The sequence below is a fragment of the Amblyraja radiata genome, chromosome 3, assembly GCF_010909765.2.
Source record: "Amblyraja radiata isolate CabotCenter1 chromosome 3, sAmbRad1.1.pri, whole genome shotgun sequence".
In the NCBI taxonomy this organism is placed as follows: domain Eukaryota; kingdom Metazoa; phylum Chordata; class Chondrichthyes; order Rajiformes; family Rajidae; genus Amblyraja; species Amblyraja radiata.
Window position 1 is genome coordinate 75,883,981 of NC_045958.1, and position 26,554 is coordinate 75,910,534.

The following is a 26,554-nucleotide window of genomic DNA, read 5'->3' on the forward strand; positions in this document are numbered from 1 at the left end:
CACTTGTCGCTTTACCTCCCCCCTTGACTCCATCCACGGACCCAAGTAGTCTTTCCATGTGAGGCAGAGGTTCACCTACACCTCCTCCAACCTCATCTATTGCATCCGCTGCTCTCTGTGTCAGCTGCCCTACATCGGTGAGACCAAGCGGAGACTTGGCGATCGCTTCGCCCAACACCTCCGCTCAGTTCGCAATAACCAACCTGATCTCCCGGTGGCTCAGCACTTCAACTCCCCATCCCATTCCGAATCCGACCTTTCTGTCCTGGGCCTCCTCCATGGCCAGAGTGAGTCCCACCGTAAATTGGAGGAGCAGCACCTCATATTTCGCTTGGGTAGTTTACACCCCAGTGGTATGAACATTGACTTGTCCAATTTCAGGTAGTCCTTGCTTTCTCCCTCCTTCCCCTCCCCTTCCCAGCTCTCCAACAGCCTACTGTCTCCACCTCTTCCTCTTTTCTTCCCGCCCCCCCCCCCCCCACATCAGTCTGAAGAAGGGTCTCGACCCGAAATGTCACCTATTCCATCGCTCCATAGATGCTGCCTAACCCGCTGAGTTTCTCCAGCATTTTTGTCTACATTGATCACTTTGTATAGGCGCCCTATACGTGGCGATTCTTTGCATACCTTGTGTATGGTATGCAAAACAAAGAATTTCACTCTGACATGTCACGTGAAAATAAAATAATATCAATCAATCCAGAGATGCTGCCACACTTGCTGAGTTACTCCCGCACTTTGTCTCCTTTAACATTTGTAATGTGAGACATTCCCAGCAAACAAAGATTGAGATTGATTTGCATAACATATGGAAGGCCATGGGTTGCTGGGATGATAGCAAGTATCAAACGTGCTGCATGAGAAAGTTTGCTCTTTTAATGGGATGCTAAATTTAAATGCATGACCCACATTCATTAGAAATGGCATTAATATTATCTGTTGCAGCATTAAGTGGCAATGTTCCAGCTATTGTAATGATACGACAGTGCACTCCATTGCTCTGTCATGCACTCATGCAGAAAGCATTGGAATCGAATCGGCTCTGTGTGTGGTGAATACTAAGAGATGTTCAATTTTATGCTCCACATCACGTGGTTCCACTAGATCACATGACTCCTTACAGATCAGCCAAAATGTGACACGGACACAGTGCAATCTTAGCCACATTCTTACTAAGTTATAAAAAGAATATATGCCTGCTGCTTTTGGCATAAACAAGCAGTATTGGACTAATCCGTTGTTTGGATTCATGGTCAGCAGTAACAATGCTAACAGTTGATCCTAAAGATTATTCCTCACAATGGATTCGAGAATATTATGAGGAAAATTCTTTGGAGGACGTTTCGAATTTCCAATTTTGGTCGTTGTCAGATAGCTCGGTTCACCAGACAAATCGAGATGTCCTCTTCCTTTTGTAAACGTGGTTTCCCCTCCCCCCTGCTGAACTAGGTGAATCCCTCACTTGGGTCACTTCTGTGTCTGTAGTTCAGCTTTGTTCCCCCTTCCCCCCCTCCCCCCCCCCAGACAGAACAAGGTTAGAGCTCCCCTGGTCCTCACCATTCACCCTAGCAACCTCCGCATCCACTAGATCATTCTCCACAAACCTGCCATCCGCATTGTGATCCAACCACCAGTCACATCTTCTCGGCCCCACCTCTTTCCACATAGACCACTCCCTCTGTTCCTTGGCTCACCCATCCCTTCCCATCCAAACCACCCCCTCAACAGATACTTTCCTCTGCAACCGCAGGAGATGTAATAACCTGTCTCTAAACCTCCTGCCTCACATCCATCCAGGGACCCCAGCAGCCCTTCCAAATGAGACAGAGATTCACATGCGCCTCCTCTAACCTCATCTACTGCGTTTGGTGGTCCAAATGTGGCCTCCTTTACATCGGTGAGACCATGGATATGCTCGGCGACTGTTTTGCCACACACCTCTGTACGGTCCACCAAGGCCTGCTGAATCTCCCAGTTGCTAACCATTTTAACTGCTCTTCCCAGTCCCATACTGAATTTACTGTCCTGGGCGTCCACCACTGTCAAAATGAGGCAACACGCAACCTGGAGGAACAGCACCTCATATTCCACCGGTAGTTTACAACACCGGTATGAACATTGAATTCTCTAATCTTAGGTAACTGACCTACAAACAACCCCCCCCCCCCCCTCCGCTCCCTTTTTCCCCGCCCTCTTCCTTGCGCCACACTTGGATGTGCATCAATTTCTCCTTTTTCCCCTTCCCCTTACAAACTCCCTCCACACATATTCCTTCCTTTGGCTTCACATTTCCCGCTTTTTCTATCCTTGTCCTCTTATACGTTTTGTGTTTTCATCTCTGGCCTTTGTCCAACCATCTGCTTATCCAACCCCTCCCCCCCCCCCCCCCCCCGCCCCCGCCCTCCCTCACCCTATATCCACCTATCACTTTGTCCTGCTTGCACCATTCTTCCAGCTCCCCCCCCCCCCCCCACCCCCACTACAATCAGTCGGAATAAGGGTACTAACCTAAAAGGTTGCCTTATTCACGTTCCCCATAGATGCTGCCTGACCCGCTAATTTGTCCAGCAGTTTGTGTATGTTTTAGATTGTACAAGATCCCAGCGGCAGTGATATCATTAACTGCTCCAGCCAAAAACATCAAAGAATTCTAACAGTCAACCTACCAGGATGCAAATAGAACAAAATTTATCCAAATTACAAAAATATATTTACAATGCGATTATAATATATAGAAGATTAACATGGAGGCTAATAGATTCAAGGCACACTTTCATTATTTTACAATATAAATGCCTCTTTAAAGTATTTATCAGAGGGAATTACAACCCACACATATAAACGTTAGTTTATAGGGCCAGCATGGTTGCTAAGCAGTAATAACGACTCAGGATGCCAACACTTGCACTGCATTTTAGAGTTTTGTTCAGTGAAGTCGTTTGGAAACAGATAGAGGAATTAGTCAGCTTTCTGAGGATTACACTGGAAAAAGATTCAAAGCCATGTACACTGTGAGGAAGCACGGATCGGCGGCTGCAACATGGATTTCCGAGTTTGCTTCTACTTGTACTCAGTTTGAGGATGAAAACATGCTGCCTTACCCGGTCTGGCCTATAGATGACTCCAGACCCATAGCAATGTAGTTGACTTTTAATAGCCCCAGGGAGCCATTAGATTGCATCAAATCACTAGGCTTTCTCCAGTGCAAGTGTTTCTACATGGCAGCTTCTCACCACTTTCCCAAGGCTAATCAACAGCAGATGAACAACAAATGTTTGACTTTGTCACTGCCATGGAATGAATTAAAAACTAAACTGATAACACCCCATCTACCGCTAGAAGATGAAGCTGGATTTAAAATAAAGTGTAAATATTTATCAGACTGGTTTCAGAACAAGCGACACTAAATAGCGGAGATGAGGTAGGGTGCAAAGGACCAACAATGATGGAGTAGCAGCACAGCTTGGAGAAGAAGCATGGTTTATCCAGAAGATAGGAGAGAGATGACCACTGGGCTTTTGCAGGTTTTCAAGAACTGATATTTGTGGCTGATGGGCCTGTCTCGCTTACACGACTTTTTAGGCGACTGCCGGCACCCATCATAGGTCGTTGCAGGTCGCCGAAAATTGTCAACGTTTTCAATGTTGAACATCCAGCGGCGACCAGAAAGACACTACGACTCTTTGGGCGACTGAGGAGACTACTCACGACCACACAGGCGACATGTCACGGGGTGAAGCCTGTATGATCATGAGTAGTCGCCCAAAGAGTCGTACCTTGTTCTGGTCGCCGCTGGATTTTCAACATGTTGAAAATTTTCGGTGACCTGCAACGACCTATGACAGGTGACGGCAGTCACTGAAAAAGTCACGTAAGTGGGACAGGCCCATTACATTCCATGGTTCCCTACACAAGGAAACCTGGAGCAAGGAAGCACTGGAAGATATCCTAGGATGAAGATAAATGAAGGTATTAAGGTCACATTTACACGGCGCCACTTGCTATCACAAAGTGCCAATAAAGTATATTTTTGAAGTGAACTCACCATTGCAATGTAACAATTTCTGAACTAACAATAAATTGCATTTATAAGGAATCTTTAACATAACAAGGAATCCCAAGGAACAATCAAAAACAAACTCTGAAGTCAGGTGACCAAAAGCTTGGGCAAAGATGGGATTTATGGAACACTTTACAGGAGGAAAGTGAAGCAGACAATTGAGGAAGCTCCAGAGTTTTGACAGCGAAACTTATAGGGGCCAGTGGGGATGCGATTCAAATCAGAGTAGGAGTAGAAGAGTGCAGATATTTTAGAGGATAAGAGGGTTAGGGAACTTTACAGAGAGGTGTCGTTGTTTGTTAGGCTGATGTGGTAGGAGGCGGGTGGGGGGATGAGGTTGCAGTTCTGAAGAAGGAGGTATTTGATACAAGGGTAAGAATTTTAAAGCAGAAGGTTTGACCGCTGGGCGCAAAGTGGCTCACTGGACCAGGAGAGTGATGGGTGCACACAATTGCATGAAATTAAGCACAGAATCCTGATGCAGTTTATCTTTAAGATAATTATCTCCCGGAAGCATTTCATTACATCATTGATTGTTTCATTGATGTGGATGAGCTGTATTGTAGATTTGATCTGTTCTAATATTTAATGAGTAATGTTTTAAATATGCACAAGAGATGAAACAGCGGCTGTGAAAAATGTCCTGCTCCCAGTGCGAAGATTCAAATTTACATTGCCATCATAAAACATATGCGCATTTATGTGATGTCTTTCAAAATCACAAGGTGGTGCTTCACAACCAATGAATAGATCTCTGTTGAAATGTGATCACAGTTCTCCTTTACAAAATTGGGAGTCAGTTTGTGCATTGTAATCTCCAATGGTAACACTAGTAGGTAATCCTCATGTTCATAAATTATAGGAGGAGATTTAGGCCATTTAGCCCATCAAGTCTACTCCGCCATTCAATCATGGCTGATCTATCTCTCCCTCCTAACCTCATTCATCTGCCTGCTCCCCATAACCCCTGACACCCGTACTAATCAAGAATCTATCAATCTCCACTTTAAAAATATCCATTGACTTGGCCTCCACAGTCGTCAGTGGTAATGAACTCCAAGGATTCGCCACTCTCTGACTAAATAAGTTCCTCCTCATCTCCTTTCTAAAGGTACGTCCTTTTATGCTGAGGCTGTGGCCTCTGGTCCTAGATTCTCCCACGAGTGGAAACATCTTCTTTCGAATGATGGTGAATGGAGATTATATTTTGACCGTGGAACTGAAAGAACACTGCTTGTTCTTTGAAATAGTGCCGTGGAGTGGGGTCTTGGATCAACATCGCACCTCTCACAAGTGCAGCACCCTCTTGCGCTGCAGTGAGAGTGTCAGTCTGCATTTTGTAGCCTCGCCTCTGGAGTGACATTATCTTCTGATGCAGACGTACTATAGGTGAGCCAAAATGACACTGGGCTCTCTCTTTCTGGGGAAAATACCAACTTGCAGCTGGTTTGACACTTCTTGACAGACAGCTCATCATAAACTGTGCAAACCTAGATTACGCCGAAGGATTTTTGAGTTGGAAAATTCAGTCAGGGAGCAACAATCAATTTCTGGTAGGCTTTCAGAATCAAAGGTTGTTACATGAACAGTCACAGCCTGACCTGCAGCAGTTCAGGACAATGGCTCTTCAACACCTTCTAGGGGCAATTAGAGATGGGAAACAATATTACGCTCCCAGAGATACTGTATCTATATCACATGAATAAATTGACATTTTCACTGTCAACCCGATTGCTCACTCTTTAGCTTTAATTCCAATAAATAATGTTTGTACTTCAACATATTGTTATTGGCTAGTTGTCATTTTCTTTAATTCAGTTTGTTCAAATTTAACATGCTGTTTTAAAATGTAATTAATATCTGGTTGGTAGTGTTTATTGAGAGACTTTTGGAATCTAACATATTCCAACTTTATGAAATGTTAAATTTAATAAACAGATTTGCAGTTTGCCAGCAACAGATTTGAAAAATGTGAAAGTGATTTTGCCATGATCCATAGTCCTAGTTTATCCAACTTTTTCTCATAGCTCAAATCCTCCAGTCCATGTAATATAATCATAAATCATTCCTGAATCCTTTCAGTTTAATGACAATAATAGCTTGTACAGATGCAACATGATATCCCAACTTCATGACCAATGAAGGCAAACACACCAAATGTTGCCTTCACCATCCTGTCTAGCGTGTTGTCCAATTCAAGGAATGATGTACATGCAACCCTAGATCTCTCTGGTCTACAACACTCTCTGGTCTACAACACTCTCTGGTCTACAACACTCCCTAGGGCCCAACCAGTTATTGTTCAAGTACTGCCCTGGTTTGTCTGACCTGTTAAACAAGATGAGAGCCTATGGTGTTAGACGGGAGATTGTAGCATGGATAGAGTATTGGCTAAAAGTGTGTGGTCATGCACTTTTGTAATAGGAATAAAGGCGTAGACTATTTTCTAAATGAGGGAGAGGATACAAAAATTGGAGGTGCAAAGGGTGCTGGTGCAGGATTCCCAAAAGGTTAATTTGCAGGTTGAATCAGTAGTAAAGAAGGCAAATGCAATGTTAGCATTCATTTATAAGGCACTGGTCAGACCACATTTGGAGTACTATGAGCAGTTTTGGGCCCTATTTCTGAGGAGGGCTGTGCTGGCGTTGGAGAGGGCCCAGAGGAGATTTACGAGAATTATCCCAGGGATGATTGGGTTAACTTATAACAAGCATTTGACGGCTCTGGGCCTGTACTTGCTAAATTTAAGAATGATGAGGGGGTATCCCATTGAAACATGCATAATGAAAAGCTTGGATAGAGCGAATATAGAGAGGATATTTCCATAGTGGGAGAGTCTAGGATCAGAGGGCACAGCCTCAGAATAAAAGGACATACCTTTATAAAGGAGGTGAGATGGAATTTATTTAGCCAGAGGGTGGTGAGTCTGTGGAATTCATTGCCACAATGGCTGAATCTTTGGATATTTTTAAAGCAGAGATTGACAGATTGATTAGTAAAGGTGTCAAAGGGTACATGGAAAAGGCAGGAGAATGGGGTTGAGAAGTTAAGATAGATCATCCCTGATTGAATGGCAGAGTGGCCTTGAAGGGCCAAATACCTTATTCTGTTCCTGTGACATAAATTTATGAAAATCAACACCTCGTATTTATTGAATGAAACGCTGCCTGCCAATCCTCAGCCAATTGGCCCTGTTGTTCAAGATCCTGTTGTAATATTACATGGTCTTCTTAAATACCCACCTATTTTAATGTCATCTACAGATTTACTAGCCATGTCACCTTCATTCTCATCCCCAAATGTTCAATATAGTTGACGGACAACAGTGGACCCAACACCTATCCTGTGGCACACCACTTGTTACAGGCCTTCAGTCTGAAAAACAACCTTTCACCACCACCCTCTATCACTGCCTTCCCCCCCCCCCCCCCGTATGATCCATGAAAATAAATCAGCCTGAAGAAAGGTTCCGACCTGAAATGTCACCAATCCATGTTCTCCAGAGACGTTCCTGACCTGCCTGATCCAGTACTTTGTGTCTTTTTTTGTAAACCAGCATATGAAGTTCTTTGTTTCTCATTTTTATTGCTCTGAGATGAGTTTACTTTATCATCATGTTTATCACAGACATCGTGGGCTGAAGGACCTGTTCCTGTGCTGTACTGTTCTATGTTAAGCTTAGAAATTGAAAGGGGTAGAACAGGCCTGTGACCAATCAAACCTTTCTTTCATTTTCCAACATACGTTACTAATTTTTAAATGCACTCGAGATTTTAGCTGCTGCTGATGTAGAGGATTTGTTAGGACAGCAGGTTCATTTTGGGAATTTCAAAAAAATCATGCATCTTTCGCTTCATGTTGAACTTAAAATTCTACCAGAGTAACCCCCAACATTGAAAAAATGCAAGCAGATCCGATCAAATGAAAATTATGTTAAATTTCTCTCATTTATTCTTTCCGTAATGATCCCTAATTGTCTTCTTGTACCACTGCAGCGTAAACTATGATGGTACTTCCAGAGAGTTGCTGGATTGGACCTCGGTGGATTCAAACCCAGCAGTGGTGATATATTTCCAGGTCAGGGTAATGTGAAACTTGCAGGGACGAGGGTACCAGGTCCTTTCACCCATGATGCTATCAAACTTCACGTGTGTTGGAGCTGCACTCATCCACTACTCCGCTACTATTACAATTACTACTCTGTCCAAATGCTAAAAAAAGGAAAAAGAATACAAAAGCAACAATTTTTATTATCAGTTGATAAGAGGTGGATGCACCTGGTAGGATATTGCCTCCAGCTTCACACTTGTGTTGAACCTGACCCATGGTGGCCCTATCCCAAAAGCATCACAGTGAGCTCGTTACTACTGTCTGACATTTTCCATGGCAGTAGTCTGTGGCTGATTCATGAATGAACAGCCTTCCTGCACTTGGTTTCACAAATGTGACCAGGGAAATTGGATCAGTACCATAACCACAAGGTTGTTATATCCTAGGAGGTACTTTCAACAATTGACTGACCTCATTATTGTGTTTGACTCTGAGTCCCTGTTGGATTAGTTAATGCTCAGACGTCCAAACCCCCTTGTGTCTACATGTTCTGCTTCAACAATCACTTGACCTGCTAATTTGAAAACTGCCCAAAATACTTAATTTTGTCCTAAATGCATGAGCGATAGATATGCCAGATACACTAACAATTACTTCATGCACTGTTTTCCCATTATGGTGATGGGCATTAGGTTTAGTCTGATAGGAAAAGATCTCAAATGTTGAAGTATGGATATGGAATAATGGTAATAATTCTGGAATATGATTTGGATGATTGGAATTTTTGGTTCCAATGTTATGAGCAGTAGCCTATTATTATCGGATTATTAATTAAGGCTGCTTCTGAGGATATCTGAGTGGCAGAGATGTTGAGAGCGTTGAGCAATGGAATAGCCAGGTCTGAGAGATATAGGTATGTTGCAAAACTTACCTTCAGCGGCGTTGCAGTTCTGTCACTGCCCGTGTGCGCGCCTTCGGCGCCTTTGAGAGGGGGGTGGGTTTAAAATGCCGTTTCCTCCAGGCTGTTTAAATCGATGTTCATCAGCCTGTTTAATTGCTCAAGAAAAATCGCTCCGACAGCCGTTCTCTGCACTTATTTTTAAACTAAGTTAGATAATTTAATTGTTATACTCAATTAAAAATCATCTTCTAAAGCCGTGAACGCCGACAACGGGACGGATCTCACGTAGGGGACAAGGCAAGGTAGGCTGTTTATTTTTACATTAAAAAGTGCTTCGCAAGATCCCTTTAATCAAAGTTTTAAGTTGCGAGAAGGTGACTTGGAGCCCATACGAACCGGCAGTATTTTTCCTGCCGATATGGGGCTCAAATTCACTGCAACAGCAACGTTCCAAATGATCGCGTTCCAGAAAATCCCACTCGCAAGATGATTTAAATGGCCATTAATTTGCAGGTATTAAACACTAAATTCCTTCCATTTGGCCTATAAATCCATGACAATGAGATTTAAAAATCATGTTATATTGTGAATTCTTGTGTGTATGTTATTTGGACACTTAGGCTATTTAAAAATGTTGATCTTTTCTTAAGAAATGGATAGATGTTTAGATCTAATAATTGAATCATGTAATTAGCTACAATTGGGTAACTAACTAATTATATGCTTTAATTTCAGGTCATCCAAGTAAGATTGTTTCATATTTGTTTCAGAATGCTTCAATCTATAATAACTGAAAATTTCTTTCAGTTGTCTTAATTTTTAATAAAGTTATGGGCTTTTGATTGTCCTCGATCACAGCTTTTGAATTGTCAATGGAAAAGCAATAGGGAACAAGATGCCAATTTCCGAGTATGAAAATGGCCATAACTTTTTTAATACTGAAGATATGAAAGTGAATTAGGTGTCAAATTAAACTTCTTTTTATGCTTTATCCGATGGGATAAATTGCAGACTTGATTTTTAAAATCTCAAAATGTTGTAACATTGCTAGGAGATAGCATAATGGTGAGGGGTGAACAGCAGAACGGGTGGGAAGGATGGAGGTGATGATTTTTGTTCAGCAAGGCTGGCAAAATTGCCGCTGCATCAAGTTTATACAAGAGAACCATGATGTAATCAAAAAAAGATCTACTCGCGTTTGAATACTATAGAGATGGAAAGAAGCACTGTATGTTCCGAAGCATCTAATGCTCGGTTCCAGTTGGGATAAGATACCACAGCTCCCAATGGAATTGTGCTTAGTTCTGAAGCTTATGCTAGGTGACTAATCATGCCTTTAAGCTTTCAGCGTAACACTGGTGGCTCGATATGAAAAAGCTGAACACAAACTAGGTTGGTAGAAAACATTGCCATTTGTGCCTTTATAGTTTCATTTAGTTCAGAGATATGGTGTGGAAACAGGCCCTTCAGCCCACTGAGTCCATGCCGACCATCGATCACATGTACACTAGTTCTGTGTTATCCCACTTTTGCATCCTGCACACTAGGGGGAATTTACAGAAGCCAATTAGCCTACAAACTTGCATGTCTTTGGGATGTGGGAGGAAACTGAATCACCCAGTGAAAACCCATGCAGTCACACAGAAGTACAAACTCCGCACAGACAGCACCCACAGTCGGGATCAAACACGGGTCTCTGGTGCTGTAAGGCAAGTCAAATCAAGTCAAGTCACTTTTATTTCTATAGCACATTTAAAAAACAACTCTCATTGACCAAAGTACATTACATTGGTGGAGGTACTAACGTTATACAACAGTGGTTCATAGATTAAGTACATACATAAATACATACATATAGCCCTCCCTCAGAGGACGTCAAGAAAGGCTTGAGAGTAAAGATGAGTTTTAAGTCTCGACGTAAAAGAGTCGATGGAGGGGGCAGTTCTGATGGGAAGAGGGATGCTGTTCCACAGTCTAGGAGCTGCAACCGCAAAGGCACGGTCGCCCCTGAGCTTATGCCTAGACCGCGGGATGGCCAGTAACCCCAAGTCGGCCGATCTGAGGGACCTGGAGGTGGTGAGATGGGTAAGCAGACTTTTGATGTAGGTGGGGGCAAGGTGGAGGCAGAAGCTCTACCGCTGCTACCTCACATTTAACTAAAAATCTCAGGTTAAAGTAAATCATGTTTCACATGGTTGAAACTGAGAAATGATTTGAATTATCAACTGGCCCTTCTTATAAAACTGTTGTTTGTTACTCTATCTGCACTATGCCTGCAAACTAATTGACTTACTGGAGGGGTTTATTCTGCCAGTCGCGTCCATTCCAGCAATCCCATCAATCCCGTGTCCCTTCATTCTTACAACCTGTCCACTCCCACATTCACATCGACTCTCTGTATCATTTTGCCATTTACATGCATTAAAGAGCTGCTTACTGCAGCCAATTAATTGCAACACACATCTAAGGGATTTGAGGAAGAACTGGAGCACCCATGGGAAGCTGATACGGATGTGCACACAGAGAATGTGCATACAGGTCAAACCCGAGTTGCTGGAGCTGCTGAGCTCACAACTCCAATCAAATATCCACCAGTAATTTCACCTTGTCCCAGGTTTCACTCTGATAAATCTCCACGAATCTCCCTGAAAGGCCACTGTATCCTTCTGAAGATGTAGTGTGCAATATTATTCACAGTGCTCCAGCTTTGCTCTAACCAGGGCTTTGTACAGCTGTAGGGCAACTGCTATCCCTTTGTATGCCTCTCCCGGAGTCTAGGACAGCATCTGTCTTTTGACAATTTCCTGCACTGTTTGTGATATCTTCATGATTTATAAACAAAACATTTGACCTTCTAAGTTTCTTACCATCTAGAAAGTACTTTGTTCTATCCCTTTGAGTCTAAAGTAGATGTGCACATAATGTCCTGCAATTAAATTGATGTAACTATATGTCTAATTTAACATTAACAATCTCCGATTTAAGGCTGTGGTACAATGATCTAGAAACTCACCTGGTTCTGAATGGTTCTCAAAATGAACACAACATTCCCAATTGTGTTGAGATGATGCCCAGAATTGTGAACCTGGTGCAATAGTTTGAGTGCACTTTTATTCTCAAATACTTGCTTTTAGCCCAAGTACTGGAGCCTCTACAAAGTCGCAATGTGTAACTGCAGTGTTGTGGCTCCATCCATAAAGAGTCCCATGCAACAAACACAGTGGCAGGTTGTCCTATCTGGACGAGGCAGGAGTAGAGAGGGAACCAGCTCCTGGCTTCATGGACAGAGACCCTCAACATTCTCATGTCAAACATTCAAAGCAGGAGAGGAGTGGGGTGCATTATGCTTGAGGGGAAGGAGACCTCCTAGGGCAATAGAGAGACTTACCTCAAAAACGATACCAGTGCAGCAGACAACCAGAAATTGGACACCCCGAAATAAGGAGCAATGAAGGAAGATACGTTAACTGTACCCCACACTTGCCCAAGGCTATGACACTGACCACGATCAGCAACAGAGCCTGTGCAACCCCCACCCTACTCCAACCCCTACGAACACACACTCATTTTAACATAGAAACATAGAAAATAGGTGCAGGAGGAGGCCATTCGGCCCGTCGAGCCAGCACCGCCATTCATTGTGGTCATGGCTGATCATCCTCTATCAATAACCCGTGCCTGCCTTCTCCCCATATCCCTTGACTCCACTAGCCCCTAGAGCTCTATCTATCTTCAGCCAGGTAGAGACACAGACATTCGCCGGTTAAGCCAACCACATAATGCGACCCTGGGTCCAACTCACTAACTTGCCTCCTTGTCTTACACAGCACCAATAACTTCAAGCACCCTCTAGACTTCACAGTTTAAACCCGGAGGTGAAGATCTTCTACCTGATGGGTAATGAGCAGCTGAGGCCCCTTTCCCAGGGCTCACAATCTCCATGATTTACAAATATCCCATGATCCACATTGCTCTCTCCCAGTCTGAACACATGAGAACTCATCAGCATTAAACATTAACTCTGTACCGCTCTGCACAAATTATCCACAGAGTATTTTCAGAATTTTTCATTTTTATATCAAGATTTCTAGCATCGACATCTGCTTTCCACTGGATGAACAATATTTGCTCTCATCTCCCTCGCCTGACACAATACTTCTGCAACAAGTTCACAGTTGCAAAAAGACAAAGGTAATTCATCATTTGCAGCTCTATCTTTGCAGGGACCCATGCAACTCACACAAAACACTGCCACTGTCTTCTCAGGATATGACATGAGTGCAGAGCGGCAAGCCCCAGCCTTACAAAGACCTTGACATCCAAGTGGAGATGATCCAACTGAAAACAAAGGCTATTCTTCAAATAAGTCTCTCAACCTTTTTGTTTCATGCAATGGAAGTTGGGAAGTCGTTGTAGCGTGTGCTTGAATATTGCATATTTAGATTCCATTTTATATTCATTTATATGATAGGGTCATGATGGCAAGACCAGTATTTATTACATCTCCCTTGCTGCTCTTGAGAAGGTCATGCAATGGTTCCCTACTCTAAGCTACAACAATTCACGACCTGTTGAGTTAGGAATTCCAGCATTTAGACAAAATGCCATTATTGGAATAGTTACGTGCAAGTTAGGATGGTGTGAAATGGGTTTGAGAGGCAATGTTAAGGCAGCCCAGCCAAGTAACTGCAATGGAAACACAATAGTCTGCAGATGCTGGAATCTGGAGCAAAAAATGTGCTGCTGGAAGAACTCAACAAGTCAGGCAGCATCTGTGGAAGGAAATAGACAGGTGATTTTCGGGACAAAACGCTTCATCTGGAGTAAGGATAAAGGAGAGGAAGCCAGAAGAAGAGGTGAGGGGAAGTGGTGGGGCAAAAGCTAGCAAGCGGTAGACGGATCCAGGTGAGGAAGGGCCGATCGGGAGATGGAGTCAGGTGGGGAAGGAAGGATGGAGATAGAGATAGAGGCACGGAGGTGATGACTGGAGGTAAAATAATCTGATAAGAAAGGAAGGTGAAGATTCAAACCAAAGAAGGGAGGGACGGTGGGCAGAGGGACCAGGTGCAGGGAAAGGAGATGGTGACCCAGTTGGTGGAGTTCAAGGGGAAGAGAAAGAAACTGGCTGATAAGAGCTGGCAGGGGTTTGAAGGGGTTGTGTGAACGGACCTGGTTAGAACCACCCTCTGACTAAATAAATACCTCCTTATCTCCATCTTAAAGGAATGTCCTTTAATTCTGAGGCAATGACCACTGGTCCTAGACTCTTCCACTAGTGGAATCACCCTCTCCACATCCACTCCATCCAAGCCTTGGTCTCACTGATGTAGAGGAGGCTATTTCGACAGCATGGAATGGAATAGATGAGGCTGGAGGAGATGCAAGTGAATCTCTGTCTCACCTGGAAGGATTGTTTAAATCCCTGGATGGAGGTGAGTGTTGTACCTCCTAGGATTGTGAGGGAATGTGATTGATTGATTGGGGAGGGAGGAGGTTGGGGGCGATGGGTGGGGAAGGATGAGCAAACCAGGGAGTCATGAAGAAGAAACCAGGGAGTTCCTGTGGAAAGCAGAAAATGATGTGATGGATGCAGAGACTCGTGGGGTGAAAGGTAAAGACCAAGGGAACTCCACCTCAGTATTGTCTGGGGTAAGCTGGAGTGAGAGCAGAAATGCGGAAATGGAGGAGATGTGGATGAGGATATCCACATTACACAGGGAGGATAATCACATTGGAGGGGGGATGGAACTATATTTCTCTAAAAAGGAAGTTCTCCAAAGTCCTGCGACAGAAAGCCTCATGTCATGATTAGATTCAGCAGAGTTAGAGAAACTGAGACGATGAGATAGTGTTGTTACATGTGGCAGGGTGAGAAGATATGTAGTCTAGGTAGCTGCACGGGTTAGTGGTTTTGCAGTAAATGTCTGTGGATAGTTTGTCACCTGTGACTGGAGTCAGTAAGATCAAGGGGATTATGATGTTGTAAATGGTCCAAGTGAATTTAAAGGCTGGATTTAAGATATTGGTATCAACTTGATAAAGTTGATCATTCTGAGGGCAGGAGACAACACATTTTTTTGATATAGTAGAGTCAAGGAATGGCGCCAGAGTAAGTTTGCAACAAAGACTACTCCAAATAGTTAATGAACAGTTAATGACACCATGGCTACATCTTTGATTTGCAGAAAATGGAAGTAATCAAAAGAGACATTGTTTACCAGCTCTGGCAATGGAATTGCAATGCATTTGTGGTAGGCATGATGCACTGGAGATAAAAGGAATGAAATGTTTAGGCTGGTGAATGGATTGCCAATTAAGTGGGCTGCTTTGTCCGGGATAGCATTAAGCTGCTTGAGTGTTGTGGGAGCGGGACCTCCTCAGACAAACACAGTGACTTGCACAGGATGGAAAGGCATTGCGATGGTCAGGAAATGAGACATTCACCCGGGATACCCAGCCTCTGACCTACTCCTGTAAATACAGCAGTGATGCGGCTGGTCTGTTTGAGCTTCTTGTCTATGGTGAATCTTAGCAATGCCTCATAATGGCGTTAAATAGTCAAAGATAGATTTTCTCTTGTTGGAGATGGTCGCAGTCTAACACACATCATGCCTGTTCTAGTGATGAAATGGTTAACCGTAAACAGATTTTTTTTCCTTCTTGTTATTCATTTTTACTCTTTTCTTTATTCCACTAATTGCTGTTCTAGAATTCAGCTTTATGGAAAAACTCAAATTGAACATCAACCTGCAGGTTCTTGGTGAGTCGGTGTTGCTAGATTGCACTGTCAACTGTACTTTCCATCAATTTACTGATGACACAGTGGACTGATCGGCTGGTAGTTAGCCAAATTGGATTTGGCCTGCTTTCCGTGGACATGACATTAGGGCAATTTTCCACAGTCGCTGGCAGATGCCAATGATATAACTGTTCTGGCACAGCTTGACTAAAGATGTAGCTCGTTCTGTAGTGTAAACACTGCTGCCAGGACATTAAAGAGATGTAGCACAGGAACAGGCTCTTCAGTCCACAGGGACATGCTGACCATCAAAAACCCATTAGACTATTCCTATATAACCATATAACAATTATAGCACGGAATCAGGCCATCTCGACCCTTCTAGTCCGTGCCGAACACGTATTCTCCCCTAGTCCCATATACCTGCGCTCAGACCATAACCCTCCATTCCTTTCCCGTCCATATAACTATCCAATTTATTTTTAAATGATAAAAACGAACCTGCCTCCACCACCTTCACTGGAAGCTCATTCCAAACAGCCACCACTCTCTGAGTAAAGAAGTTCCCCCTCATGTTACCCCTAAACTTCTGTCCCTTAATTCTCAAGTCATGTCCCCTTGTTTGAATCTTCCCTACTCTCAGTGGGAAAAGCTTATCCACGTCAACTCTGCCTATCCCTCTCATCATTTTAAAGACCTCTATCAAGTCCCCCCTTAACCTTCTGCGCTCCAAAGAATAAAGCCCTAACTTGTTCAACCTTTCTCTGTAACTTAGTTGCTGAAACCCAGGCAACATTCTAGTAAATCTCCTCTGTACTCTCTCTATTTTGTTGACATCCTTCCTATAATTAGGCAACCAAAATTGTACACCATACTCCAGAAATTGGCCTCACCAATGCCTTGTACAATTTTAACATTACATCCCAACTTCTATACTCAATGCTCTGATTTATAAAGGCCAGCACACCAAAAGCTTTCTTTACCACCCTATCTACATGAGATTCCACTTTCAGGGAACTGTGCACAGTTATTCCCAGATCCCTCTGTTCACCTGCATTCTTCAATTCCCTACCATTTACCATGTACGTCCTATTTTGATTTGTCCTGCCAAGATGTAGCACCTCACACTTATCAGCATTAAACTCCCTCTGCCATCTTTCAGCCCACTCTTCCAACTGGCATAAATCTCTCTGTAGACTTTGAAAATCTACTTCATTATCCACAACCCCACCTATCTTAGTATCATCTGCATACTTACTATCCAATTTACCACACCATCATCCAGATCATTGATGTACATGACAAACAACAGTGGACCCAACACAGATCCCTGTGGCACCCCACAAGTCACTGGCCTCCAACCTGACAAACAACCATCCACCATTACTTTCTGGCATCTCCCATTCAGCCACTGTTGAATCCATCTTGCTACTCCACCATTAATACCCTACAATTGAACCTTCTTAACCAACCTTCCGTGAGGAACCTTGTCAAAGGCCTTACTGAAGTCCATATTTACAACATCCACTGCTTTACCCTCATCAATTTCCCGAGTAACCTCTTCAAAAAATTCAAGAAGATTAGTCAAACATGACCTTCCAGGCACAAATCCATGTTGACTGTTCCTAATCAGACCCTGTTTATCCAGATGCTTATATATATTATCTCTAAGTATCCTTTCCATTAATTTGCCCACCACTGACGTCAAACTAACAGGTCTATAATTGCTAGGTTTACTCTTAGACCCCTTTTTAAACAATGGAACAACATGCGCAGTACGCCAATCCTCCAGCTCTATCCCCGTTTCTAATGACATTTGAAATATTTCTGTCATAGCCCCTGCTATTTCTACACTAACTTCCCTCAATGTCCTAGGGAATATCCTGTCCGGACCTGGAGACTTATCCACTTTTATATTTCTAAAAAGTGCCAGTACTTCCTCTTCTTTGAATCTCATAGTTTCCATAGCTACTCTACTTGTTTCCCTTACGTCACATAATTCAATATCCTTCTCCTTGGTGAATACCGAAGAAAAGAAATTGTTCAATATCTCCCCCATCTCTTTTGGCTCTGCAGATAGCTGTCCACTCTGACTCTCTAATGGACCAATGTTATCCCTCGTTATCCTTTTGCTGTTAATATAGCTGTAGAAACCCTTTGGATTTACTTTCACCTTACTTGCCAAAGCAACCTCATATCTTCTTTTAGCTTTTCTAATTTCTTTCTTCAGATTCTTTTTACATTCTTTATACTCCTCAAGCACCTCATTTACTCCATGCTGCCTATAATTATTGTAGATCTCTCTCTTTTTCCGAACCAAGTGTCCAATTTTCCTTGAAAACCATGGCTCTTTCCAATTTTTACTATTTACTTTCAACCGAACAGGGACATAAAGATTCTGTACTCTTAAAATTTCACCTTTAAATGTCTTCCATTTCTCTTCCACATCTTTCCCATAAAACAAAATATCCCAATTTACTCCTTTTAAATCCTTTCGCATCTCCTCAAAGTTAGCCTTTCTCCAATCAAAAATCTCAACCCTAGGTCCAGTTCTGACCCTCTCCATAATTATATTGAAACTAATGGTATTGTGATCACTGGTCCCAAACTGTTCCCCAACGCATACCTCTGCCACCTGACCCGTCTAATTTCCTAACAGGAGGTCCAGCACCGCCCCTTCTCTAGTAGGTACTTCTATGTATATACATCCTTTTTTTTCTATTCTCTCCCCATTCTCATTATCTCTTCCCAGATTATCACCTGTGGACAGGGGGCAGTTTACAGTGTCCAATTAATGGGGGAGGAAAGCAGAGCATCCGGAGGAAACCCAAGGAGGCACGGGGGGAACATACACACTCCGCACCAACAGTACCCGAGGTCAGGATTGAACTTCGGTCTCTGGCGCTGTGAGACAGCAGTTCTGAAACTGTGCCAGTGTGCCATCCTTAAAGGAATATAAACCAAATATTGCTGTGGTCTTTTAGCTTCATGCTGTTCATCATACCATCTCGATCCACCCACTATCTTCTGTCGTCTTATCCAATAATTGATTAATCAAGGGATATGGGGGGGAAAGCAGGAACAGGGTATTGATTTTAGATAATTAGCCATGATCATATTGAATGGCAGTGCTGGCTCGAAGGGCCGAATGGCCTACTCCTGCATCTATTTTCTATGCCTTTCTTTCTATGATTATAATGATGATCCCCGCAGAGTGAGAAAGTGTAACCTGGTCACCAAAAATTGAACAGGTATGGGAGACAGCTTGTGTTCAGCATAAACTCAAACTTGGGTTGGATGATCCAATTCTGTGCCGGAAATTCTTCGTAGTTTAAGGATTTACAGGGAGGATATGGATCTCACTTCCAATGGGAGTGATTAGATGAATAGAATGAATACATTTAAGTGAAGCTGAGAGATAGAGAAAGGAATGTAAGATGTTATGATGGAATGAGATGAGGAAGGATGGGAGAGGCATCACAAAGAGCATGAACACTAAGGGTGATGGGGGTGGGGTGCGGGAGGGGTAGGTGGAGCAGTTTGGGTCAGTGGCGTGAATCTGTTCTGTAAAATGTTCATTAGTATTACAACTGACTAGATATGTGTGTGCTTCAACATGAAGTTGGTGGCGTCAATTATGGGGTTTTTTCTTCTCTGGTCTAAAGCTCCAGCTCCCTGTTTTCTCCTGATTCAGGTGAAATATTGACGAACTTGGTGGGCAGAATTCTGTCTCTCTTTGCATTATCAACAGTTAAAAAGGACATCAGTTCCCATAAAGTGGACCATGTCCACATCAAAGTCCAGCACCGATTCTCAATTGGCTCATCAGAGCTGTAGTCATTTTGATGCCAATAGACTTGCTAAACGTGTCCAGACACACTCACAACGTACAATTCTCCTTAGAGAGAAGACAGAAAATGCATTAATCTCGCGCTTGAATTGCTTATCATTTTGGCAGCAAATATCCACTTAACGGTTTCCGGTATTCTGTGCATTCCACTCTGGGGTTGAATAGCTGACTCGAGACCTGCATTTTGCATCTTATTCAGCCACTACAATCAGACCCAAATTGTGCAAACAAAAAACAACTCACACATCCAGTGATCGAACCCGCACTTCACACAGGTTGCATTGCATTGAATGAAATTATGAAAAGTCATTAACAGCCACAACAATGTTGCTAGAAAGATTCAGTGATCACCGTAATAAGGCTTTAAAAAAAAAAGGTTTGCCATGCATGTATGTTGCACTCTTAACAATGATAAAAGATAGTGCCCCAGTCTGACCAGCAATAAAAAGCACAATTAGCACATGCCCCAGATCCAGCTAATATTTATTCTCTTAATGAGCGCAGCGACGGTCTCGGTCTTCCTGCAGTACAACCGTCCCATTATCGGTACATACTGAAAGGGCGATAAAAGTATCTTACTGCACCTTCAGCTGTCAAAGATTCTGCAGCAGAATTGTTGACTGCTAAACCAGAACCCCTTATATGGCTGATGCACAACTATTCCATGGCATGCCACGCCTGCAAGAGGGAATTCCGACACCCAGGTCGGGTTCATTTATTTTTTAAAGAAATATATATATTGCACTTATTAGCTGAATGAGAAATAATTTGCTCCTTGTGTTTTGCTGGCCAGACTAACTGAGCGTAGCATTTGCTACGGATGTATTCTCCCCCGCTCCACTGGGAACCCCGGAGCTTTAACTATGATAGTTATGAATTAACTCGTCACTTGAACACTGATCTCCGCTGCAGTGCACGTCGTTAACTGTGCAGCGACCAGTGGAAAACTCTTCCCTGCGAGTAACAGCAGCCAGCGCCTGTTTATAATTGTGTATTTTTTTTAACCGGTGGTGCTGTCACATTGAGGAACGCCGAGTGCGGTGTTGCATTAGCTGCCAGCACTGGAGAGAAGGAGTTAAGACAATGCAGATACCTCCTGTTCAATTTCGCGTCGCATCGTATAAAGGATGCCGTTACTAAAAGCAATGCAAAAGGGATTTAATACTCCCGCACATTCAGCAACAGTCCAAGCAACCGCAGACCGCAATATAGTCTTCTCCAGGCGAAGATTAGCGGCACTAGCACAGAGCGCGGATCCCATTGCTACAAGAGTGACACTTTCTCATACCTTGAGGAGTCTAACTGATGGCAGGAAAGCTGCGTGGCACAGCTTACGGATGGTCCAGTTCAGAGGCCGGGATGCTTCGGTGTGGCTCATGACGGATCTTGGCTGTCCAGCATTTGAGTGAGAGGGACGTCGAGGGCAGGGGGAGCAAAGTAATCCAGAGCGGCTGGAGGAGCCGGCAGCTGAAGCAGCAAGCAAACCCAGCCTAAACTGATCTCTCGACAGCAGCAGATAGGCAGCCAAAGAGAGAGAGAGAGAGAGAGAGGGGGGGGGGGAGGGAGGGAGGGAGGAAGAGAAATCCTCCTCCTTCTCTGAGACAACTGGGGGTTGCCTTGTACCTGATCCTTCCCAACGTGGAACAGTGCTGTTATTACAGACCACAGCAGGCGATGTGCAACTGGCTGCCCAGGAGAATGGTTATCTCCTCACCTGAGAGGTTTCCGACACCATCGACAATCATTTGGGAAAGCCCTAGATCAGAATCATTAGAATACACCCCGTCAAAAAAAATAGGTGGGTGTTTCTGGTGTCGCCACAGCGCTGTAGGAGGCCATTCGGTCCCTCTAGTCCATGACAGTTCTCTCTACTGCCATCCAATCACCTCCTGCACCTCGATCTATCCCCCTCACCTCTGCAAGTTTACCTCCCTTTCACACAAAGGATGTTGGGGGTATGGAACGAGCTGCCAGAGACTGGGACTAGCCCAACATTTAAGAAACAGTTAGACAGGTAGGTACATGAATAGGACAGGTTTGGAGGGATATGGACCAAATGCGAGCAGATGGGACTAGTATAATTGGGACGTGTTGGCCAGTGTAGGCAAGTTGGGCTGAAGGGCCTGTTTCCACCCTCTGACTATTCAATGTCGATTGGAAATCATCGATGATGATCTGTTTCTACTGTGATGGTAGAGTTTTAGCTCAGACTTGTGCATCACGGAAACAGGTCCTTCGGCCCAATGCGTCCTAACCAACTAAGTTGCTCAGCTGAGCTTGTCCAACTGCCTTTGTTAGGCCCAGGTTCCTCTAAACCTTTCTACTCCATGTGCTTGTCCTAATGCCTCTACCACTTCCTGTGTAAAAGAGTTCTTCTGCACTTCCCCTCTGTATCTCAAGTCCAAAATCTTAAATCTCTGCCCCGTGCCTTTGTAGCATCAGTTTCTCTTCCTCCACCTTATCTAAATAGGTCACAATCTTGTGCAGCTCCAGGGAATCTTCCCCCCCCCCCCCTCCCCCCCACCCCCCCAACCGCCTTCGTAACATGAAAGTACGAAGCATAGCTCCCCCAAACTAACTTTATAGACAATGGACAATAGACACTAGGTGCAGGAGTAGGCCGCTCGGCCCTTCAAGCTAGCATCACCATTCACCATGATCATGGCTGATCATCCACAATCAGTACCCTGTTCCTGCCTTCTCCGTCATCCATAGAACCATTCTGGTAAAGCTCTTCTACACTCACGACCTTCACATCTTTCCGAAAGTATTGACAAGGTACTCTGGCTTTATCTAATGCCAAGATTCGGCATAATATCTCTCCTTTTGTTCTCAGTAACTCTCTGAATCATAAGATCCCACACACTTTCTTAACAACGCCTGCAACTGACCTGTCGCATGAAAGATCTATGCACATGGACACCCTCGTCCCTCTGTCCATGCACACTCTTTCGAAATGTAACACAATGTCAACATTAACTCTCCCATTCCTTTTGCCAAAATACACCACCTCACCTTTCTGTGTATAAAATTCCATGTGCCACTTCACAGCCATTCTGTAGCTCACTTGTTACCTGTTGCAGTCAAGTACTACCACCCTCCCAACCTGGAATCATCAGACAATTTCACGTCAGATTCCAATATCCAAGTCATTTATTTACATATATTACCACTGCCTATCATCCTTCAGTATGAAATTCAATAATTTACCACCATTTGCTGCTTTCCTCTCCTCAGGCCTGTTTCAATCTGTCCATGCAAACCACTTAATTGTGTCAGAAAGCTCTTTATTTTGTACTACAACACATACTTTCATTTAATGAACCTTCTCTGTTACTTCATCAGAAAATTTTCAAACAGGCTAGTCAAACATCATCTACATTTTACTAATCTGTGTGGTCTAACCTGTCCAAGTTACCGATTATAGTTTCTAACATCTTACCTACCACTGATGATCAGCCTGGAGTTACTGGGAACGTTCCTTCTTGAATGAGGCACGGCACCATTCAATCCTCCAGCATCTCCTTCACATCTAGAAAAGTCCTCTAAAATGTCTACCCCTGTCTCCATTGTTTACCATGGTTGAAAGCCATCCAGCTCAGAGAAATTATCCGTTCCAAGTGGAGCTGGTTTCTCTGACACATTCAGGTTAACGGTTTTCGTTCCCAGCTACGTCTCTACTGATATTTTCTGAGCACTCACTTCCTTCATAAACGGACACAAAGTAGTCATTAAGTATTCCATCCTTATCCCACAACTCTAAGCATTAATCTTTTATGACCCTGGCAGGTCCTACTTTGAATGTTACATGCTGATGGAAGACCTTTCAGTTCACATTTGTGTTATTTTCCACTTCACTTCCTCTTTCAGCTTATTGTATCTAGCTTGATTCATGCATGAAGAGTTCAGCTAAGATACATTAAGCCCCTTTTATTTCATCATATTCTCTACCTTCTGCATCATGCAAATAAGCTTAACTTCGAGTTCCTTTCCATTCCCTTCTCATGGAAATATACCTAAACTGAAATATCTCCTTTAAGATCCCCTATTGCTTATTACGGGTGGAGTGGGTGATGCGGTGTGCATCAGTCAGAGGGGACCACAGACTCTTGCAAAGACTTGAGCACAGTTAATATTTAATGCTCTCAATGCCAAAGTGCATTTCTGCAGATGAGAAAGGTTCCATACCTTTACTGTGGTGTTTGCATCTGTACATTCTTGCAGCTGGGAAGCGGGAAGCTGCAATATACTCCTCTGCATTCAAATCAGCTGTGTGTGGCAAACAGCTTTAGAATGGTGAATACAGAAGTCCCGGTAAAAATACATGGTGAATACAGAAGTCCAGGTAAAAGCATCTCCAGCTGATGTGATCTTCATCTGGTGCCTTACAAGGTGCGGCGATTGGTTTGCCTACTCTAGATTGGATCTGTTCAGAGGATGCATTGGATACTGCATCCCACACCCTTGGCCTAAAGATCCGGTTCTGGACGATGAAGGATTGCAAACTTTAATTTGTGAAGTTGAAGCAATTTTAAATGATCGACGTATTACCAAGAGTTCTGATGATCCAATGGACCTGGAAGCACTCACACCAAACCATCTACTTCTGTTAAAAACCAAGCCAATACTATCACCTGGACTCTTTGTAAAGGAAGACTTGTACATTAAACGCAGATGGAGACAGGTGCAATCTCTTTTGGAAACGGTGGACACAACAACACTTGGCTCTAATCCAAGAATGGCAACGATGGTCAAGGGTAAGGAGAAGCTTTGCTCCAGGTGACATTGTTCTGGTGGCTGATTCCACTACACCACGAGGCTCCTGGTTAATGGGCAGAATATTGGAGACCATATCAGATGCACAAGGTCTTGTGCGCACAGTTCGATTTCACACTAAGAGCAACATTTTGGAAAGACCGATAACAAAGATATGTCTGCTCCAAGAAGCTGAGACCTAGGTACAGCAAGATAAGGATAAGAAGATGGAAGAGAAGAAGATTGACGAATCACCAAAGAAGATTAAATGTCAACACATAGTACATATGCAGCCCGAAACGAGTCAAAAGAAGGGTATTGACCGGAAACGTTGCCTATTTCCTTCGCTCCATAGATGCTGCCTCACCCGCTGAGTTTCTCCAGCATTTTTGTCTACCTTCGATTTTCTAGCATCTGTAGTTCCTTTTTAAACATAGTACATACCTTTTTTTTTTTTAAATGTGTAACGTTTTTATGGCTCCTTTAAATGTTTATTGGTAATTGTATTGTTATATACAATTAGGGCTGGTGTGTAGGATGTCTAAACCATATAACCATATAACAATTACAGCACGGAAACAGGCCATCTCGACCCTTCTAGTCCGTGCCGAACACGTATTCTCCCCTAGTCCCATCTACCTGCACTCAGACCATAACCCTCCATTCCTTTCCCGTCCATATAACTATTCAATTTATTTTTAAATGATAAAAATGAACCTGCCTCCACCACCTTCACTGGAAGCTCATTCCACACAGCCACCACTCTCTGAGTAAAGAAGTTCCCCCTCATGTTACCCCTAAACTTCTGTCCCTTAATTCTCAAGTCATGTCCCCTTGTTTGAATCTTCCCTACTCTCAGTGGGAAAAGCTTATCCACGTCAACTCTGTCTATCCCTCTCATCATTTTAAAGACCTCTATCAAGTCCCCCCTTAACCTTCTGCGCTCCAAAGAATAAAGCCCTAACTTGTTCAACCTTTCTCTGTAACTTAGTTGCTGAAACCCAGGCAACATTCTAGTAAATCTCCTCTGTACTCTCTCTATTTTGTTGACATCCTTCCTATAATTAGGCGACCAAAATTGTACACCATACTCCAGAATTGGCCTCACCAATGCCTTGTACAATTTTAACATTACATCCCAACTTCTATACTCAATGCTCTGATTTATAAAGGCCAGCACACCAAAAGCTTTCTTTACCACCCTATCTACATGAGATTCCACTTTCAGGGAACTGTGCACAGTTATTCCCAGATCCCTCTGTTCACCTGCATTCTTCAATTCCCTTCCATTTACCATGTACGTCCTATTTTGATTTGTCCTGCCAAGATGTAGCACCTCACACTTATCAGCATTAAACTCCATCTGCCATAAACACCGGCTCGATGTCCACGCTTTTCCTGTAGCTGACATGCCCTATCCCTCCACATGTCTGTGAGCTTGTGAGGCAGTTTTAGAAGGATGGTCTTCATATTAGAAGCAAAATTCATCCATATAGAGGAGGGAAGAGACAGTAACTCTAAGACTTTTGCCTCCATCACAGTGAGGAGGTGTTTGGTGAACTCACTGTGGTGGATGTTAATTTGTGTTTATTGTGTGTTGTTATTATTACATGTATGGCTGCAGGCAACAGCATTTCGTTCAGACCGAAAGGTCTGAATGACAATAAAGGAAATCTAATCTAGGTGAGACGGTCCATTGCATTGCAACAACCTCTAAGTAACAGCAAGAACGCTTGCAATGCCTTCACATCCTCTGATCTGAGCACTGACCAGGCAAATGCCTTGACCATATATGCAGTGACAATCTTATGTTCATTACCAAAATGTTCTTTAAGTAGATCTTTTGCTCTTTGGTAGCCCTGGGCTGGAGGCAAATGTTGGGAGCTGCAGACTAAGTCTTTTGGATGTCCTCTTGTGTATTGCTCTACAAAATGCAAGCAATCACTGTCATCATTAGTCTCTCTTCCCACTCCTCTCTCAAATGCCATGATGAAAACTTCATACTTCAAAGGATCACCATCATAAACAGGAATTTCTTGGTGGTAAAGTAGAAGAGAGATTTTGTTGAGCCAGAAGGGCAGTGATGTCATTTTGCCTCCGAATTAGGTTCCAGATATCACCTTGGTTGCCATCATTCAGTACAGGGGTGGGGAGGGGGGTTGCGAACATGCCCCTGCACACCCATTTGCATATGAGTCT

The 26,554-nt window shown here is 43.4% G+C and overlaps 1 protein-coding gene across 4 annotated transcripts in view; it reads right to left on the reverse strand.

The window, feature by feature from the left end:
* Positions 1 to 26,554, reverse strand: part of trpm3 (transient receptor potential cation channel subfamily M member 3) — a 471,994-nt gene that overhangs the window by 283,325 nt on the left and 162,115 nt on the right. For 2 of the 4 annotated variants that reach the window (XM_033018125.1, XM_033018123.1), the window contains exon 1: positions 20,889 to 21,090. The exons of the other annotated variants lie outside the window; for them this stretch is intronic. In XM_033018125.1, coding sequence (XP_032874016.1) covers positions 20,889 to 20,978 — 90 coding nt within the window. In that variant the 5' untranslated portion in view covers positions 20,979 to 21,090. Of the gene's footprint in view, positions 1 to 20,888; positions 21,091 to 26,554 lie in introns of those variants that run through there. 4 annotated transcript variants of the gene reach the window in all.